The sequence below is a fragment of the Sinocyclocheilus rhinocerous genome, unplaced genomic scaffold (assembly GCF_001515625.1).
Source record: "Sinocyclocheilus rhinocerous isolate Xijiao unplaced genomic scaffold, SAMN03320098_v1.1 scaffold730, whole genome shotgun sequence".
NCBI classification, from domain to species: Eukaryota; Metazoa; Chordata; class Actinopteri; order Cypriniformes; family Cyprinidae; genus Sinocyclocheilus; species Sinocyclocheilus rhinocerous.
Window position 1 is genome coordinate 1276462 of NW_015670605.1, and position 22109 is coordinate 1298570.

At 36.6% G+C, this 22109-nt stretch overlaps 1 protein-coding gene across 1 annotated transcript in view; it reads right to left on the reverse strand.

Moving 5' to 3' along the window:
• runx3 (RUNX family transcription factor 3) overlaps nucleotides 1-22109 on the reverse strand; it is a 63941-nt gene that overhangs the window by 14335 nt on the left and 27497 nt on the right. Inside the window, exons 4-5 of the mRNA XM_016546236.1 lie at nucleotides 18776-18880; nucleotides 6147-6305 (exon numbers count right to left, since the gene is read on the reverse strand). Coding sequence (XP_016401722.1) covers nucleotides 6147-6305; nucleotides 18776-18880 — 264 coding nt within the window. The remainder of the gene's footprint in view (nucleotides 1-6146; nucleotides 6306-18775; nucleotides 18881-22109) is intronic.

Below are 22109 nucleotides of genomic sequence, written 5' to 3' on the forward strand. Positions count from 1 at the left end.
ACACACACACACACACATGTCTGGTCAGCTATCCTTGTGGGGACTCTCCATAGGCGTAATGGTTTTTCTACTGTACATACCGTATATTCTATTGCCCTACACCAACCCTACACCTAAACCTACCCCTTAGAGGAAACGTTGTGTATTTTTAGATTTTCAAAAAACATTCTGTGTGATTTATTAGCTTGTTTACACGTGGGGACCTCAATTTAGGTCCCCACCGTGACACGAGTCCCCATGAGTCTGTGTGTATTCAGGTTTAAGTCCCCACCAGAATAGAAAAACAGGTACACGCACACACACACATGTTGCACAGTTGACACGGGAATTGTCACTTGCACAATCGAGGCAGTGTCACATCGTCACTAAAGTTTATAAATTGCATTACTTTTTAATTCTTGCCAGCGTTTAATCATTCAGCGCCCGCGCGCTCTCCTGATGCACACTTGCAGCGCACACACATAATGCCAGGTTCACATTACTCCGTTTGCAGTGCATACTGAAAAAGCACTTTCAGTGACAATGTTTGGATTTGAAATCAAAGAAGAGGACTTTAAAGAAGGCTTTAAAAAGATCGGTATCAGTGATCGGTATCGGCAGATACTGCTTTCTGTGATTGGCAATCGGCCTCAAAAATCTTGATCGGAGCACCCCTAATATATATAATATATAACCAAAATATACATTAGCACAGTTAATAATAAGGCACAATGTGATATTTAAAAAAATCTCAAAAAATTATTCCAACATTATTTTGTATCTCTATATTAAAATGTATATATATTTCCTCTTAAAAGTTGCTGTAAATTAATAAAAAATTATAAGAGAAACTTTTTCATTTATATACAGCAAAATAATAATCTATAATATTAAACAAATGTATCAAACCAAAATATAAATTAATGCAATAAATTATAAAGTGCTGTGTGATATAGTTAAAAGAAAAAAATAATTAATCGCTGTGCAATATAGTTCAAAGAGATTTCTAAACATTTTATATCCTTTTGACAATATTTAAGATACCTCTACATAATATTAAATATATATATAGCAATATAACAATATATTACATTTTATTACATGTAAAAAATTTTGAATGATAAAACAAACTGCTGAATCAGAGTTTAAAATCAGTTCACTGAATGAAACGGACAGTTGATTCAGTTGATTAAACTGATTCATGGAAGTAGTCTAAACTTACAGTACCAACACCATTTTTGTTAATAAAGTGTAAACCGGGGATGCTGTTGCTTAATTTTAATTTTATTTTGGCAGCAAAATCATCATTAATATACAGTGCTTATTAGATATGCCGTCCAGCCCTGAGTGCGTATTTGTAGGATTGCGACACAATGAATTTGTCCACACATGTTCAATGTGAGAGAGCTGCTAGTGTTTTCATCAAAGGTGCCGAGAAAAACAAACATGAAATCTTATGCTGGTGTCATATTACACACACACACACACATGTCTGGTCAGCTATCCTTGTGGGGACTCTCCATAGGCGTAATGGTTTTTCTACTGTACAGACCGTATATTCTATTGCCCTACACCAACCCTACCCCTAAACCTACCCCTCACAGGAAACTTTCTGCATTTTTAGATTTTCAAAAAACTTAATTCTGTATGATTTATAAGCTTTTGTACCCGTGGGGACCTCAATTTAGGTCCCCACCTTGACACGAGTCCCCATGAGTCTGTGTGTAGTCAGGTTTAAGTCCCCACCAGGATATATAAACCAGTACACACATACACACACACACACACACACACACACACATGTTAGAACTCCATCTGTCAAAAAGCATGTGTGTGTGAGTAGATAACTCTGAAATCTTTGTTTTGCTGACGAGCCAAGAAAAGTATCAGTGTGTCACGAGGAATGATATTTTGGGTGTCTGTTAAAGGTGTGTGTGATTATCAGATATCTTATCTCTAGCGTGTGACGCCTGTATGTGTGTATGATCCAAACGCTTTAAAACACTCTGTCAGCATTAAAACGCAGCTGTCTCTCTCACACACACACACACAACAGTCGCTGCACGAGTCTAAAATAAGATACTTTGGGAATTATAGAGTATGTTTGTGTGTGTGTGTGTGTGTCAGTGCACTGAACTGCCAATTTGACATGCAAATAAATCCTGTTTGCTCTCAGACCGAGATGAGATAGTTGTTACAAGCTAATCGCTGCGACAAACACACATACATGTATGAGATATGAGACGTATGTGAGTAGATTTTTACATTTTCAGAGAAAAATGTGAGCGGTGCTTGTCCGTGCAAAACGTAGTCTGTGGTGGTTGATTACTAGTCCAGGACAAAAGCTTGGGTCCCTTCAATGCAAGTCTATGGGATTTTGTTTTTAATTTGAAGTATCATTCATGTCTGTAACTCCAAAGATTAATACTTAAGGTTAGGAGTCTGAATAAATCTTGAGCAATAGTAGTAGTGATGCTTGTCTTCACAAACACCACTAATAACACGCAGTTCTCAGTCTCTCTCTCTCTGGTTTTCACCGCACAATGATAAATTCTTTAGTATAAATGCTCTTATTCAGGCCACAGCTGGTGCTTCTGCTGAAAATAAACATCTCACTCAAATATTTTGATTGGCTGAAACACAACGTCAATAACAGACAGATTTCTACCACTATTAAAGCAGCATGACACAGAAACAGTCTGTGAGCAGTACAATATGTGAAATTTGTGCATCTCTGAGAGGACTAATGTTGGGGGAGAAGCTAACTAAAAGTAGCAATGTAACTTAATAGTAATATCTGCTCTAAAATATGTATTTATATATATTATTATTGTAAGTATATATAAAATATACATTTATAGCAATAAAAAAATAAAAACATTAATCAAATATTATTAAAAAAGATACTGTCCATTTAAATAGTATGATTGTGGACATAAGAGAATAGAGAGTAAGAGAGAGAAAGAAAAGCTGTATAACGCTGAGTGGAAATGCAGGCTTTCCTCAGAACCAGCAAAAACAAACACAGCCACCATGAAGTCTGGTTTTCCTGTCAGATCTTTCACCACACCTTAAAAACACTTCAACACTCTCTGAAGTCCACACACACACACACACACACACACACACACACACACACACACACACACACACATGTTGTGTTTCCATGTTTTATGGGGACATTCCATAGGCGTAATGGTTTTTATACTGTACAGACTGTATGTGCTATTGTCCTACACCAACCCTACCCCTAAACCTACCCCTTACAGGAAACTTTGTGCATTTTTACTTTCTCAAAAAAACTCATTCTGTATGATTTATAAGCTTGTTTCCTCATGGGGACCTCAAAAATGTCCCCACAAGGTCAAAATTTACTAGTATTACTATCCTTGTGGGGACATTTGGTCCCCATAACGTGATAAATACCAGGTACCCCCACACACACACACACACTCTCTCACACACACACACACACACACGTGTAGTCTCAGACTCAAACCAACTGTCTGTTCACTGACTGTCTGATACTGCACACTAAAGGGAAAAATTAAATTATGAATTATTCAATAAAACAATTAATATAATTCATATAAAACATTTCTATATGAATATAAAAATATGATCATTTAAACAATTAAAAAGAATATACATAAAAACATAAATTATAAACATAAATGCCTACATGCAGTTTCAGGGAGAGAATGTCATAAAAATTGTAACAATGCAAAAAAAACAAAAAAAACAAAACAATGAATGGTCCATAAAGTAGACTTTCTTGTCTTTATGCAAAATAATTAATCTTTTGCACAGACATATTTGATGTGCGTGTCTGTTCCGCAGTGTGTGGGATATGCATGAGTGCATGAATAAACGCTGCCAAAATAAACACACAGCTCTGCCCGCATCTCTGTGTGCTTGTTCTTTTTTCTCTTCATTAAACTCCCTCTGCATTTTCTTTCGTTTATTCCTCATTCGTTTTTATTTCTGTCCGAAGCGTGTCGCTGCATGTTAACTAAAGCCAACTTTAATTCGCTTCCCTGCTCCATCGGCATGACAATAGGTGTGTGTACGTGTGTGTTTGTGGGACGGCGCTGTGTGCTTGACAAATCTGTTTAAGTATGAACCATGTCTGTGTTTGTGCTGTGAATTTTGTAACTTAATATCTGTTTACAGTCATCAACAATCTGCTAACCTCAAGACTCCAGAATGATGCAATCAACACACACACACACACACACACACACACACACACACACGCACGGACGCACGCATGCACGCACGCACACACACACACACACACACACAGTTTACATCATTCAGGTGGAATGAGAGACCATCTAATTACCCTGCGATGAGTGTGATAAATCTGATTAAACATGTCTATCTTACACATGTCTGTCTGCAAACCTCATACCACACAGAGCTGTCTGACAGAAAGTGTTGAGACTTAGGCATTAAGATGAAGTTGGGACGATGAGAGAGACAGACAGCCAGAGACACAGTGCCCTGAGGTGAGAGATAACTATGCTAATATCAGACAGTGAGGTTTTGATGTATCTATCTATTCATCAAAAAATATGTGAAAAAATGCATCAAAAATATTAACAGCACCAAATCATCATATTATTGAGCACTAAACCAGCATATTATAATGATTTCTGAAGCATCATGTAACATTGAAGACAAATGGCTGCTGAAAAATCTGCTTTGTTATCAGAGAAATAAATTACATTTTAAAGTATATTAAAACAAAAAAAATAGCTATTTTAACTCATAATATTATTTTACAATTTTCCTGTTTTTACTGTATTATTGGTCAAATAAATGCAGCCTTGGTGAGCAGTAGAGACTTCTTTAAAAACATTTTTTAAAAAATCACTTTTTGTTATAACAAAAACATTTTTATGAAGTTATGTTTTTCTATTTTTAATATTTAAATGTTAGTTACGTCTTAGTTTTTTTAAGAAAAGGCACCTCTTGAAGTTGTTTGATGAATGTCCAGAATTTTAAGTTGTTTCACAATTGTTAGTCACACATAAATCACTACATAATTCTCATACGGTGTTATTTAAAACCAATAATAAGAATGGAACCAATGAGATTTGAATGTGGGCGGAGCTACCTAACATGACCTGACAGAAATAGAAGCTAAGTGACTGACAAAATGAATGTTGTACACCCATCTGGTTTTAACATTCTATCAGAACTTACAAGCTTACTGTAGTAAGGCATAAATGAATAGGTTTAGGTTCAATTATGGATTTGCGCATGGTCAAAAGAATGAAAGAAAGATGAAAGAACTGCAGCGGGACATGATTTGACCCTGGGGAGCATTTGGTCTTTCACGCTTTTTGATTGATCGCAGAGAGAGATGTGAGTCACGAATGCTTAGATAATCGTAAACACATGACAACTCTGTTTGAGTTTTTACGAAATATGAGCGATTCTGCCTACACTACAGATGCAGGGAGCAAACAAGAACAAATAAAAAAGGCAAAATTGTTTAACAAAATGACAAAATCAAAGCCAATGAAAACATATCAGACGTTTGATATACAAGATTTCATTGTGTATCCAGCTTACAAACAGCATCCAACTTAGAAACTGAGAGAAGTAAGGAATACATTCATAGGGTTATGACCCAAATGATTGAAAGAACTAAATAAAACTCATTTGACGCTCTTGATCTTAGATGAGCATTTGATTGAAATGTGAGTCAGACGGCTGCAAACACACACCAGTCTGAGTTCTTTTGAAATGTGAGTGATTCAGTCTACGCTGCAGAAACAGTGAGCAAACAGAAATGAATAAAAGAAGCACATTTCAGCAACACACACACATTACCGAGAACGGGTGGGGTGTGAAATCTGCCTGGGTGTGTATGTCTATTTGAAAATAGAAAGATAGACTGCGAGCGAAGTGCATACGTGCCTTTGAGAGTGTGAGAGTTTTGCTGGTTTGCTAGCAGACATCATGCTCAAAGGTCTTTATATGCGTCTGAGAACGTATCCTCAGCCACTATCGCACACGCTGACGTGGGAGCCGAGATTGAGAGGGGTTGCTAGATTCCAGACATCGAGGTGCGAGTTGTTGTGATGAGTCTGAACGTCTGACTCAAGCAAACACATACACTGGATCTGTAGGGCATCCAGGGACAAAACACGCACCTGGTATCGGTGTGGTGTTGGCAGGGTTGTAATGGGTCTGGTGGGAGCGGGTGGTCCCGTTGCCAGGGTTCATCCTCAGACTGGCCCTCTGGAAACGTTCGATGTCACTCAGGCGATCGGTGAACTGCTTATGAGGGTCGTCCGGCTTCACTCGGTGACCTGCAGAGAGATGGAGAGAAATGCAATGGGTTATTATGATAGCAATATCCCAGATTCGATAAAAGTTAAGCATAATAAATCAGAATGATGGTGGCACAATAAACCAGAACATAACATTTTTCATTGTCATGAATGTTTACAGTAAACATAATTAATTTTGGAGTAAATCAAGCCAGTGTCAGTTAAAAGCTGAAATGTGAAACTTTAATGACTAATTCAGGAAAAAACAAAACAACATGTAAGGTAACACTGTCCGGTCGTTTTGTTTATGCACATGAACTTTCTGGTTATTTATTACTGAGGTGATTCCTGAGAGTGGAGTTTCTTTACATAAACATTCCCTTTTTGGTATCATGCACATATTATGTGGATGTTACAGGGTTTACCAGCTTTACAGGCATTAATAAAAGGGGTCATATGATGCTTTTTTAAAGATCATTATTTTGTGTATTTGGTGTAACAGAATATGTTGACATGCTTTAATGTTCAAAAAACACATTATTTTTCAAAGAAAGATTGGATATCAAAGGCTGTAAGAAATTCCATCACACAAGTCTCATAACAACTTTTAACCTACCATTCAAAAGTTTGGGATTGGTAAGATTTTTATTTGATTAAAAATACAGTAAAAACTGCAAAACTGTGTAATATTATTACAATTTCAAATAACTGTTTTCTATTTGAATATGTTTTAAAATGTCATTTATTGCTGTGATGCAAAGCTGAATTTTCAGCATCATTACTCCAGTCTTCAGTGATCCTTCAGAAATCATTCTAATATGCTGATTTACTGCTCAAGAAACATTTATTATTATTATCAAAGTTGAAAACAGTTGTGCTGCTTAATATTTTTGTGAAAACTGTGATACTTTTTTTTCAGGATTCTTTGATGAAAGTTCAAAAGAACAGCATTTATTTGAAATTGAAATTTTATGGAAAAATGTCTTTACTGTCACTTCTGATCAGTTTAATGTTCTTGTCGAATAAAAGTATTAATTTTTTTTTTTTTAAGAAATCTTACTGACTTTAAACTTTTGAATGGTAGGGTATAATGCAAAAGTATTTCTTTTTTTGGTATTTATTTATTTATTTTTATAATGAAAAATAAGTAACTGAAGTAACTGAAATAACTGACATGCTACAAATGCAGTAAACAGAGTGCAAACAATTTGGCAGATTTTCACATAACAACTTAAAATAAACACTAAAATACACAGACAAGACAGCATCCTAACTAACTAATGGAACCTGTTTTGGAATGCTTCACATAGACAGAAACTCACACAGGAGCAGATGCACTCACAAATGATCCCAATAAAGTTTGACATCAGTGTTTCACAAAACTAACAACATCATGTTCTAATAAGCATAAAAATATACAAATATTGGGTAAAAAGGGTCTGAAAAAGAGCTTATGGCTTTAAGACAGAGCTGTGTACTCAGTCATGACTCATGTAATGCTTGATGATCCACAGAGGAAATCACCAAGAAAAACATCAGTGACTGTGTGTGAGTGAGTGAGTGTGTGTGTGTGTGTGGGGGCTTATCACAGACAATAAGTTGCCATAGCCATTACACAGACACACACACACACACACACACACACACACACACACAATCATCATCATTATCATATGTGTAGTCTGGTCAGCTCTAATGGATGAGTTTAATGTGACTATCGGTGGCGTGTGTGAGGAACATGTGAACATTTTGTGGTTTTTAATGTGGAGTAATGGCTGTATTTGAATATTTTATTCAGATATAGAGGGATAACAGACGCTGTGATATGGATTTTGTGTGTTCTTGCCCTCTCTTTCACCCAAGGGCAATCCATCACTCCACGTTTTGTACCCCTGGGGTAATATTTCTGTCAGTTTATCGCTCCCTCCATTTGTTGCTGCTGTCTCCCTCTCTGATTTGATTGAAATGGTAAACAGTCATTTTTGTACTTTTTGGTTTGTTTATGAAGTGTGAGATACACAAAACAACAATCCCAGAGGAAAGGAAACCATAATTTCTTAGTTGTTTCTCCTAGACTGCAATGAGATTAAATGATTTTTCTACTTCAAAATAACATAACATTTAATTATATGTGCCATTTCTTTGTAATTATTTGTGAAATGTATTAGCAATTTCTGAGTGAATGCTAAATCCTTCATATAAGGTAAATCCATATAGAGACTTTTTGTTCTCCAACTTTTCCGATGCTTCTCTTGTGAAAAGGACTGCAGAAATACAGTACATCTGCAGAAGTTTGAAGTGCAATCAAACGTCAATTAAATTTCTTATCAAATGATCTGAGCTGCTATCCACATTCATTTCCTAGCTCCTCTCTTACTGTAGGTCTCATTTGTGTCTATTTTTATTTCTCTCAATACATTTCAGTAGAAAATTTGAAACAAAGTTGATGCTTAAATGCAAAACAACTGATATCTCTCCACTGCAGCTTCTGAGGTATGAAAGAGCAACCAAGTCAAATGTAAGGATTAGTAGTAAATATTACATATTCAGCCTCATGCAGTAACTTTTACTAAGCTGTAGTCTTACTGTAAGTCACAATAGTGTGATATACTGTATATTTTCTTACTGCAGTTTGAAAAGTTACACAGTTAAACCCTGTCTGCTCAGGCACTAGCGTGGACAGTTTCTCTCCTGGCTGGTTGTGGGGTCAAACCCTACATCTGCCCTGCCTACATTCACCCTGTCTGAATTATGGATGAATGAATATTTCATAGGTAAGGGGCACTTAGACAGGAATGTTGACTTTTTGTGAGAATGATATCATAACCACAGGACACACACAGACACACTAATTAATAATGAGTGCATCCCTCTCATACACACACATACACGCACATGTCATGGGGAAGTGATCTGGGATGAACTCAGCACAACTGCAACAGACACATTATGATATACACAATATGCATGTACACCACTCTTATAATAAAGTCCTAAATGCAATGAAAATCTCATCCTCACACACATTTTTTTTTTTTTTTAGCATGGTTTAGAGTATGCATTATTTTTCATGTGATAGGTAAAATTAGAATAATAAGTAGTACTGAAATGGTAATTTGGCAAAAGTAGTGTCTTTTTTTTATCAGATTATATAATTTAGTGAGATTTAGTTTTGTTTATTTTGAAATACATACATACATTTACCTGGCAGAGTCAATGATTTAATGACCATAAAGACAGTCGCTTGAAATGGTTCCTGAATTAATCAGTGTTTTGGAATGAAATGGTCGAGTAACTGATTCAATGAACACTCATAAAGAAAGTTACTTGAGTAGTTTCTGAATAAATCATTTGAATTAATGATTCAGTGACTCATTCATGAATTGGAATGAAACTTGAAGAAAGAGTGACTTTCTTTCTTTCTTTATTTATATAGCACTATATAAATACAACTAAGTTGCCCAAAGTGCTTTACAAGGTACACATAGAAAATAACACATCAACATGAAGTAAATAGCGTTAAAAAATAAATAAATAATAATACAGTCCTAAAGCAACACCCATTTTAAAATGCCATAGAGAATAAATTAATTTTTAATTTGGATCTAAAAATAGCCAGAGTCGGTGCCGTTCTGATAGCTAGTGGCAGCTTATTCCACAGATTTGGACCGCTCACCGCAAACGCACGATCACCCTTGAGCCTAGATCTAGTTCTGGGCACTGTTAAGAGTGCCAGATCACTGGATCTAAGTGATCTAGAGGTTGTGACTGAAAGCACACTAATGATGGGAAGAGCAGATAATTTGACCGACTCTCTCATTTGATCTTGTACAGCCAAAATGAAGAAATTGTTAATCATTTACTTTATTTGAACGAAGTTCAATGATTTTTCAATGAAGTTGATTTTTTTTCAATAGGCAAATTCCCTGTAAAAGTTCACAAACAATCTTTCATCATATTCCAATTTAGAACATCATAAAAAATGCAGCAAAAGATAAATTACAAGAAACATAAATAATTAGTTCACCTTTCAATTCTTTCTTCTTCATGTGACAATTGCAATGAATTAAACTTTTTTTTTTTTCTTTACGACCCATCACTAATCTACACCACAGATGCACAGACTGACATGCAAACACAGACAACAACTATTTTTCACCAGAAATTCAGTGTAAAAAGAACAACTACAAATGACTAAACTTGTGGTGCACTCTTTAATATTAAAGTCTTTCTCATCTTGACCCATTTGTGACATGTCCTGCTCTGTTTTAGCATTACTTAAAGTTTCATTGGCACTCTCACATAGTGTAAAATCATCCTGCCCAATAAATACTGTGATATAAACAGTATAGCTATCATCATCATTCATTCGAGTCCATACTTTCTGTGAGTGGAGCGTGTACACAGAGGCCCTCTCGGCACACTTTCGGCTCTCATACTCACACTGATCAACTGATACGCCCAGCTTCCTTCCTTTCCTCCCTCTCTTCATTCTCTCTCTCTAACGATGAAAAGAAAGAAACATATGTTCCCTTTTGGACTGACAGAACACAGGCTCTTTTAGCGGTGTCAGAGTGTGTGTGCATTTGGGCAGGGCTGAAACTCGACATCCACTGTGGAGGGCCAGACGTGTCAGTCAGGGCACACTGTAAATATTTGTATGGGTGTCTATAAATGGGGCTGATAGGCACTTGATAACATTGTGAAATCGATCTGCACAGACTGAGGGTAAAGTATGCTTTTGCTTGACCGACAGAAGGAGGTTTAGAGATGTGAAAAATAAGCAGGCTCAGATGGATTTTGCTGGGTTTTCTAACATTTCTGTGCTTATTTTGAAGTAAAATCAGCAAAAAAAAAAAAAAAATACATATAATAATAATAATAATAATAATAATAAATAAATAAATGTCTTCAACTAAGACTCTCATTGATACACTGTAAAAAAAAAAAGATTTTTCAAAAATAAAACAAGGATTTTTGGAGGGTTTACAAGAAAATACTATTTCAGTCTTTCTATTTCAAAATGTCATGTTTAATTCAATGTGTTACTTGCTGTTTCTCTGTAATTAACTGTGAAATTTACTAGTAATTTTTGAGTGAGAAGTGATTCTATACCATTTTTTCCAGTGCTAAAAACATCAAAAATGCAATTAGCAAAAATATTGAATAAACATGCAAGAAGCAAAAAATTAACTATGTTTACACACAATTGTTTTCATGTTCTAGAATTAACCATTTTTCATGCACTGTGGCATTAGATTATTTCACTTTTTTAACGCAATTCTGAAGAAATCATAGGCATACTTTTGACTTTTGGCAAAAAAAAAATACCAACCACAGCACATTTTGTTTTTACGTGCCATTTACAGACAATACCACAATTCAAAAAGATGGACAAATTCAAAGTAACTTTGGTAATTCAGCTCTTAATTTTTTTCTCTCTTAATTTACAAACACTCATTTGGTGAATATTAAACCTTGTAAACATACAGACTTTGGGCAGCTGAGGATCAGAGCAGTCTGAAGTTGTTCATTAGGGTTACCAGCTCTGAAAACGCACTATAAAGCACTTCTATGACTTGAAATGTCTTAATATGTTGAATAATGCAGAGCGCCACCAGTCTTTCTCTCCACCGTTGTAGCTGACAGTTGGTGAGAGTGAGTTTTTGCGTACGTCAGGTGTGGAAACCAAGGCCTCAGATGAAAGTGTGCTTCCGTAGTAACAAACGCTGGAGACGTTTCTACATCTGCTAAGATCGCTGCACCTGTCTTCCTTTTTGAAACACCCTAAATTCGGTCTCTCTCCATCTGAGAGTTGTCGTGATGTCAGGCCAGTGCGTGACCAATCCCACTGGCCCATGACAGGAAGAGGGTTTGTGCCAGTGAAGTGTGTTGGGCGGTAAACTGAAATCCCAAACAGAGCCTCTATTCAACCTCAAACTGCACACTGCACTCTGTTTCTGAGATGCTCTGTCTTTTTTGCACCTCAAATATGAAGGGTATCAAAAGTAGTTTGGTAGCAGACCAATATCTAAAGATAAGTCTTTCTACAGTACTAGTAATTCAGAATACAGAATTTGTAATACGGGTAATACAGAATGTGGTAGGTGCCTGTCATACTGATTTCGGATATGTGCATGTGTGGAAATGTGGTCAAAATGCCTGTCTTGGCAAGGTATTAATGTAAACACGTCGGTTATGTCTTAAGAGAATGTCAACAGAAAATCTGGATATGTGTCAAAATTTTTGATCTGTGCATTAGATCTTGCAGTGTAAATGCATAAAAATAGACCTGCCACTGTATATTATGTTATATTATGTACGACATACTAATCCATATTAATACAAATATTTTCAATTAAAACATTCAACCATGTGTAGTGGTTGAGGCATGTGAAAATCATATAAACAATTCCAATGGTCCTGTTTGCAAGGGAATAAAGAATCTCTTTTATTATTATCTCTAATCCTTGATTCATTCTCCAGGGCAAGTTGGAGCAGGTGAGATAAAGAAAGACCCTTCAATAGTGCCCATATCCATCAGGCAAAACACCAGCCAGAGGCAGTCACCCACCGCTTTGTGTTTTCTACAGCATGTCTGTGTTGTTACGTCCTCTTTGCTTTTCCTGTTCATGACTAATGCAAAAAAAAACATGAAAAACAAAAAGGGTGTAACAACAAACATGTGCGTTAGTGGCTTTTTGTGACTTCAGTGAGAAATTACATATGTGTTTATATATGTGTAATATATATATGAATATATATCACATATCTGAAGTTGTTTGATGAATGTGGCTTATTTTTGAACTGCTTCTTTGTCTATTCCATATCTAGATAAAGAAGAAGCTCAAAAATAGGAGTATTCATTTGTTTCACAAAAATGAATCACATATAATTCACTACATAATTCTCATACTGTGTTATTTCCTAATTTTGATGACTTTACTCTTTCTCTAAGTTGTGTAGAATGAGTATGTGTATCCAAACCTTTGAGGGGCAGTGCTATTGTATGCATATATGCACCTGCATATGTGTGGTTTGGTGTTTGGTTGGTTTTGGTTGACCTAGTTGCAACTTAAACCAAGAAACCCTTCTGACCCAGATGATGCGACATGTGCTCAACTTGTATGCACTTCGTGTCTTCGAACAAACACGCATCTGACGGAGGTGTCCTGCTCTCTGCTGGCTGCACTTTGTGTAAAGAGCATGATTTAGGAGCGCATTCCCGTGCCAAACTAATGAAATTCAAACGCAACTGAGCTTCAGCGTGAGGAATTTCACCCGGCTCTTTAAACGGGCAGCTCTCAGCAGAGACTGACTGTCTGAAGGCTTTATTTGAGATTATTCTGGAAGATGGAGTGGAAATTAAAAAATCAAACATTTAAATACATTAAAATATATTAAATTACATAAATAAAGTACATTATATATATTGTAATTTATTTTTATTTATATAATTTATTATATAATTTTATAATTTTATATATACATAAAATTAATTTAGCCTTGACCATTATACATATGCTTTGTCTTTGTGTCTTAAACTTCCATGTAAAAGTCCTCTGCACATGTGAAACAACAAAAAACATTTTACTGCTTTTGCTTGCAAGACAATCTACACTGAAATGTGCTATTTAAACTGTTCAGATCAGTCTGGAAAGATCAGTGATTTCATTAAAAATAAATTCAGACGCTCATTTCTAATATTGGGATTCTACAGAATGATCTGCAGAGTTTGACAGACTTTCCTAAATTGAATCTTATCTTTAGATCTTCCCATATTTATAAATAATAGAATATATTCTACTTCCTCTTTATTATCTTGCCATCAGTGGATGGGTCAAGTTTCTGAAAATCAAACCGACATCATTAACGTACGGCAGTCATGGTCAAACGTATCTGTCTGACGTCAGAAAGCTGTGGAAGTGCGGAAGCAAGACATGCTAGCAGAAAATATTGAGCTTGAAAAGTTACATTTTTCATGGCACAATGAAGTCTTTCATCTCAAAAGATCAAGGATAAATTGATTCCTCATGATATGACCCATTTAAAATGCTGAAACACTACACTAAAATCTCCTTTTTCCAACAAGCTCGGCATGTGTGTGTGTTACTGGAAGTCTGGGCACATCTCGCTTCTTCAATTAGGCTATTTGCAGAATTTTCCTCACTGTTAAAAATGGCAGAAAAATAAACAGATGATTCACTATAATATTCCCGTAACACTCCTCCCTCGCCTTTCTGTCTCTCTCTCCTACTCAATGCCTCTCAGAGTGGAAATTAGGGAGGAGATGACAGAGAAAGGGGCAGAAGTGTTCTGATGAGAACTGCTAGAGGTGTTAAAGGGCAGGAAGAGACCCTTGACTTCAAAACGCAAGCGCCTACGCGTATATGTGCGTGTAACAGGATTTGAAGCAACTGCAGCTTGCAGGAGTGTGAGAACTGAGATATATCTGTCATGTAGAATAGGTTTCAGTCTTATAGTTCACACACTCAAATGTTTACTTTGCCATCTAAATGAGGACATATCGTAGATATAAAGTTTATATGTATAGTCTAATTATAATTTCTTATTCAAATTTTTGCCTTGCCTATATAATTTATTGTTATTTATTTTAAAATTCTAATGTGTGTATATATATATATATATATAAATATTCCTCACTGTTAAAAATGGCAGAAAAATAAACAGATGATTCACTATAATATTCCCGTAACACTCCTCCCTCGCCTTTCTGTCTCTCTCTCCTACTCAATGCCTCTCAGACGTTTATCATGGACTGTGAGGTGCTTTATTATGCTACTTTATTAAATTACTCTTTAAAGCTACTAATGGTGTCTGCTTGGGTGAAAGGATAAACAAGGAAGTTCACAAACACAAGCTGAGCCTGTAAGATGTGTGTGACTTGTGCAGGGGTGTAGATACTCCATGCCTCTTTTGTCAGCATTTGTTGAGTTTATCCCTCAAAGAAAAGAAAATATGACTGGGAGGTGAAGATAACGAGAGGACAGAATTAACTGTTACATCCTCAAAGACACCTTTTTTGTAGCTGGAGCTCTAGTATCAGCAAGGATTCATTACATGCATGCTAAAGCAGCAATGCGCCCATCCAATGGTTAAATCTGCACTGCATGCATTTCCACTGTAATGAATCGTCTGTTCATTTTTCAAACGCATTCCAATCATTTGCCTTCCAATATTGGCTCCATTCATAATTAGCGTCAGCAGTGACGAAAACTGCCACTAGCTGTTAGCGTTGCTTTGAAGAAACATTCATATGATGCACTGATAGCAGAATGACTGTTAATAGCATTAGTGTGACGATGCCACCATTAAAAATGTGCAGAACACTCACACACACACATGCAAGATTTTTATCCTCCAATAGGAAAGAAAAATCTCAAATGAAGACCCCTTTATAGCATGCAATCAGATTTTCTTAAAGAAAGAGATCTATACTTTATTTTTGTTTTTGATATCATCTGCAATATGCAGAACTATGTATTCATTTCTATGGGTGCGGCATGCATTATTTAATGGATGACACACCTGGCAGGTGTTTTACACGCACACACATACTAATGTATGCATGTACACTCCTTTATTTACAGAAACACAGAATGATATCTGTGGAAAAATAACACAGCAAATTATATTGTTAACAGATTTACATGCCCTCTGCGAGCTGTGTGCCAAAATGCAAATACAGTCGAACCCGAAACCCCTGATCATAATCTGATCAAAAAGCATCTTTAAAATGAATGCTGCTTGGTTTGACAGGTTGTTAGGTAATGACATTTATACATTGAAAAAAATTTGGTGTTGGATTTATTCTGAAACAATTTTCACTCTAGCAATTTTCACAAATAATTACAAAGAAACAGTAAATAACACATTGAATTACACATAAAATTGTGAAGAAGTGAGGCTGAAATTGTATTTTCTTGTAAAACGCACTCCTATAATAATTTAAGTATGACTATATTATCCGAAAACTTTCTAGGTCAGCTGTATTTATGCTATATTAAGTGTGGATAGCATTCATCATTTCAAGATGCCTGTGCTACTGTGTGTTGTGCGTGTTTGTATGGTCCTCTGTTGTGGGGACCAAAGTTTCAGGACATTTATTTGGTCCCCGTGAGGAAACCAGCTTACAAATCATACTAATACTCTTTTTTTTTTAATGTAGAAATGTAGAAAGTTTTCTGTGAAGGTTAGGGGGATAGAATATACAGATCACAGAATAAAAAATGATTATGTCTATGGAAAGTCCCCATAAAACATAAAAACCCAACGTGGGGGGGGGGGTTGTCCCCATCCATCAGGTTTATCAACTCCACAGGTAAACATTAATGAGGTATTATTCTATTGGCAGCACTATCAAAGTACACATACTGCCAGTCAGCCCGTGCCTGGGGGAGAAGAGGGTGTGGTTTTTCTTATGAAAGATACCATCAACACAACATATCTGACAAAAGCAGAATACACACACACACTCCAGTGCATATTCACACACAAACAGCAAATGAACAAAGCAGTGAATTCAAAAGACTTCAATCTAACACACACACACATTCATATTCAGCATGATGGGATGGTCAGTGCACACTTTTTGCTGTACTAGTTTTCATTTTTATAGCAAAAAAACAATTTTGATAGAGGATCTACATGTCAAAGTCTAATGCAACCGCACCACCGTAACCACGTGAAACAACGCTCACTCACACATCATTTCAAACTGCATTGCGTCTGAAGCACCTGTTCATTAGTGCTAGTTGAGTGAGCATAAGCTACAGGTACGGCAGTGTGACCAGCTCTACAGGAAACAGCCCTAAAGAGTCATTACAGGCCAAGCATCAGTCAGCCAACATGTTAAATATGACGTGCATGAGGAAATCTAGAATTACAGACGTAACCAAAAGGTGAACATAGTGCCGGATTGAACCAAAAGGGTTTTTTGCATGTACTTTGCATTACTACGTATCATTGCATTTTATAAAATATCAAAACAAGTAACATTTCTCAGGTAACTCAGGTAATGCTAGATTTTTTTTTACAGAACAAAAACATGTCCAGGTCACATTTCAAACGTTCAAAAGAAAGGAAAAAATGTATAAAGAAACTGAAGCCTATTTTTAGGGTAATTTTCTCTCAAAATAAGTTCTTATTTCTGTAATACAGTGACAAAGATACTGTAATACAACTCTTTAAGATTCAAATCAGCATATATTATGCAATACAATAAATTAATTTATAATTTACAATTTAAATAAATAATATTATATATATATATATATATATATATATATCAATACAATTAATTTATAATTTAATTAATATATATATATAAACTGTATATATTGCATGAAATTATGAAAACTGGCAGTGAGGTGTGCTTAACTGTCAGAAATAATATGTAAATAAATAAATACATAATTAAATGAATATTGTTCCTAAAAGTAGGCTTTTTAAACAGCGGCACTAACTTACTCTTATCTCTCTCTCTCTGGTCTCCTCTTGCTGTGGTCACGGGCTGCATTAGCGTTATGGATCTGTACCCCTAGCAGGCGTTCAGTGCTGTGTTAATTCAGCGGCTCTAATGCGGTCAGGCACTGCTGACCCCGCTGGTCAGAAAGAGTGGCCACTTTCATTGAACCCTCTGTGTTTGCGGCTCAGAGACGCACCCTCGCTCTCTGCTCCCGAAACGGCTTAATAACACACCACAACTGACATCTGAGGTTGGCAACCATCTAGACCACGAAAGACTGTTCGCTGTTTAATATTAACACACGCTGCTGTACAGGTATGTATACACCCAAATAAAGAATACATTGACATTGAAACCAACACTTACTCACAAAAATACACTGCACTATTTGGGAACACAGACACACACAGTGGCTCTATTCCCTGGTATCATCTGTGAATGACTCATAGGTCTTTCAAAGCCGTCGGTGCTCCGAAAATAGGTGTCACCGTCCGAATACTCCATCCCAACATAGAATAATATCAAAACCATTACACACATTTACCGATTTAGCAATAATAGTGTGCAATTATCAACCTCCAAGCTCTAATACAGTAAGAAAAACTCCAGGAACCAACAGATTAACTAATCTGTTTTACTTGGCACACGTTCTAAAGACTGCTCAGCCTGGATTTTACTGCTGTAAATAACACGGTATAAAGCAGACACAAAAGAGAGACTATCTCATCTCGTATCACCTCCTCAAATACTTTCCCTCGCTATCAAACACCGCAAAAGAAATACTTTTCTACCAGAGTTGTGATTTGCAGTCTAGCATGAAATTATACACAGACGATAAATCAATAAAACAGACAGCGCCTTTATATAAAACACACCATTTGAGTTCATGCAGAAAATTGTCATGCAAAGAGGTGGTTACCAGTTCAAAATAATGTTATCATTGTTGGTGATTTTGGAAACGGTCGTACACCTCTCTTAACGCTCTTTTTGATAGTCATTCAGGGGAATTCTGGGTACTCACGTCTTGGTTCTCGAGGTCCGTCCACGGTGACTTTAATAGCACGGTGGTATGTGGCGACCTGGGGTGGTCCAGTGAACACAGTGATGGTCAAAGAGAAGCTCTTTCCTAAGAAGACACAGGATAAAATGTCAAATTTTCTGACCACACTGTCAACATGTTGAGTCAAAACCGGAAAGTATTTGTGGTTTGAAACAGTCACAAATATTGTGCAGCCAGTATTTTAGCAACATGTTTATGACAAAATAATCTTCACATAATATTTGCATACTTGATATTTTCTAAATTAATTCTAGAAAGTGCCCTATGGGACTATCATTTAAACTCTCAGAAAAAAAGGTACAATACTGTGATAGTTCCCAGTTTGAAAGGTACTAATATGTACACTTTAGATATTAAAATGTATATACTTTTAAAGTAGGCTACTAATATGTACTTTTAAAGCACCAATATGTACCTTTAAGGTAATAATATGTACCATTTAGTGGTAAATAAGGTGCAGAAATGTACCTTTTAGCTTTTGTACCTTAGGCTGCCGCTCCACTGACAGCTTTATAGCTTTTTTCTTTTTAGTTTTTCGGTTGTGAAAAATTACTACATTACATAAAGTTGATTATACACCAGAAAAGCCCTCAGGTAAAACAGAAACTCCCTCTGGCTGCATGAAGTAAAGATTCATGCACAATCCCAGTGAGGTGGGTCACATACAGCTGGGAGAAATGAATGAGTTTCCTCTGAAAAGAGACAACACTACTGCTTTGATGCGCTTTCAAATCCGTTTATGATGTGGATTAGTCAGACAATGTGTTCCAGATTGTTCCCGGGACTCCGCTGTGTCTGTGTGCATGTGTGTGTGTGTGTGTGTGATCTATAAATGCAATGAAGCTGCGCTTTGAGGGGGAGAAAGCTGTGGCTTGTATGAGGGCTATGAGGGTGGGGTAATTGACTGCAGAAATGAAAGGTACTTTTAATTCGCACACTGCAGCGCTTTCCACTCATCCGTCTGCAACTATTTAAAGTGTAACATTTACAGGAAAAATGTGAGTGCGAGGAGCGAGGCCAAGAGGAAAAAGACGAGAAGGAAAAGCTTGTGAAAGAATGTGAGCTATGTAAGAGGTAGGGTGTTTTTAAGTGTGTAAACAAGATGTTTTTTTAAACCTCAAATCGTTTAAGAAAAAAATCTGCTGTGGGGAAATTATTTCTCTGGGACAAGTAATTGAAGCATGCTGTACCCTTTTTTTTTTCGATCTCCACTGTGCAATATTTTAGCTTAACAATTTATACATTTAAATTTATATTTGAATTGCATTAAAAAAAAAAAAAAAAAATTCTATCATAATGTATAAATATGTTGTTGGATTTCCACCACATGCATGCATCTGACCACAGACAGAAAAACAGATTGATAGATGTGGCACCTCTGCCGCTCCTGCCCACGAAGCGCAGGTCGTTGAATCGCGCCACCTGGTTCTTCATGACGGCAGACGCGTTTCTCAGCTCCGCGGAATAATTCTCATCATTTCCCGCCATCACCGTGACCAGAGTCCCGTCAGGAACATCACCCAGAGCCACCACCTGATAAACACACAGATCAACCCAACAAACCCAATCAACAACACACACAAACCCAACAAACCCCAAACCAAACAAACCTGGGTTGCAACCCTCACAGTAATTATTGCAATATAAGCTCGCATACATGATTATAATACATTGACGATTACTGTTAATATAATTCTTTTTATATGCAAATAAAATATTTATGATTAGCTCCGCGGATAGGCCACATCGTTCCCTTAAATATAATCAATTTTTGCTTTTTTCTTCAATTTTAGCAATTTTATTTAAATTACGTTTGCTGCAAGTGCACGGTTGTGATTTGTATATATGCTAAATATAAAAATAAACACAATTTAGATATGAATAATAATTCCATATAGCCTAAAGTAATTTTTTCGCAAACAAAACATTATAACTGAATGTCGTTGTCGCGATGATCAATATAATTGCTATTATCCAATTAAATAATAATAATAGGCTGATAATAATAATAATAATAATAATAATAATAGAAATCAAGGACCGTACAAGGTGTTGTCGAATTGTCAGGATTTTGTTTTTATCCTCTGTTCATATTATCAGTCAAGCAGAAATATGTTACGATGATATCAGTAAAAAAAATATGCAAGTGTTTGAATTATTCAGTGACTTTTAGGTGAGTGTTTTTTTTTTTTAAAGGAATTTTGTTTGTAACGTAATTTCCAGAACACGAACTGGTGAGCTTGGCGATTTGACTTTTGACGACCCTAGTCAACCAAACGTCAACTATCTTACTCTATCTGTAAAAACACATTTTGTTAAGCACGTGTTATATGTAAATCTGTGAGAAGTGATAAATAATGACAGTACTTACAGTTTGTTTGTATCGTTTGTAATGGATTCTTACGGAAAAGGCTCGCGCAGTCTACCGTTGCTATGGTTATCTCTTCAAGAGAGCGCGACTTCTGTAAACACTAGTCGCTATTCAGCGCGTTCTGACTGACTTGTGATTTAACTGACAACGCCATGAAATAAGTCATATTCGGCTACATAAATTAATGTTTTATTTACGTTACCTTAAAAGCCACAGGCAGAGTTTTGTTGCACCTCCAGTGTGACGGCAGGACCGAGCAGAGAAAGTTCGGGCTGTCGGAGCGCACCAGCTCTCCGGCGTGATCCGCCAGCACGTCCACCATGGTGCGGCTCTCCAACGGCCGCCCGGCCCGCAGCGGACCCGGTGCGCTCATGCTCGGGCTCTCATTCACTTTAGCGCACGGGAACGAGGCGGAGGGCGGCGTGAACCGTCTGCTCGTGCTTGGGTCTACGGGAATATGCATCACAACAGATTACAAATGAGACCCCGTGAAGAGCTCAGGCACCCAAAGGGGTAAGTACAGAAAGTCCGTGACAGTGAACCCGGAAAAACTCCTCCGTGACAGTTTACTTTGCGTTACAATGCAGGACGCAGAAGCGTTAAAGTGCGCTTGAGAATCCCACTGACTTCAGCAAAAAACAAGAAACCGCAAGCACACATACGCGCTTTCACGCTCTCGTGCCGCACGACGAAAGGAATTTGGAGTGAAAACTCAAAACTGATACAAGTACGCTTCTCAAAGCATATGAAACTATTATTCTAAAGCTACTTATTAAACCGCATTTATTCCAGAGTGTGTACAGCAGGTGTGTGCTGCTCCTAGATGTCAGTTTTACTTTCAGTCAGAGCGACACTTTCCGTCCTATCAGTCCAGAGCGTCTGAAAATAAAGTCCACACAAATTAATCCCACAGTTTCAGAAGAA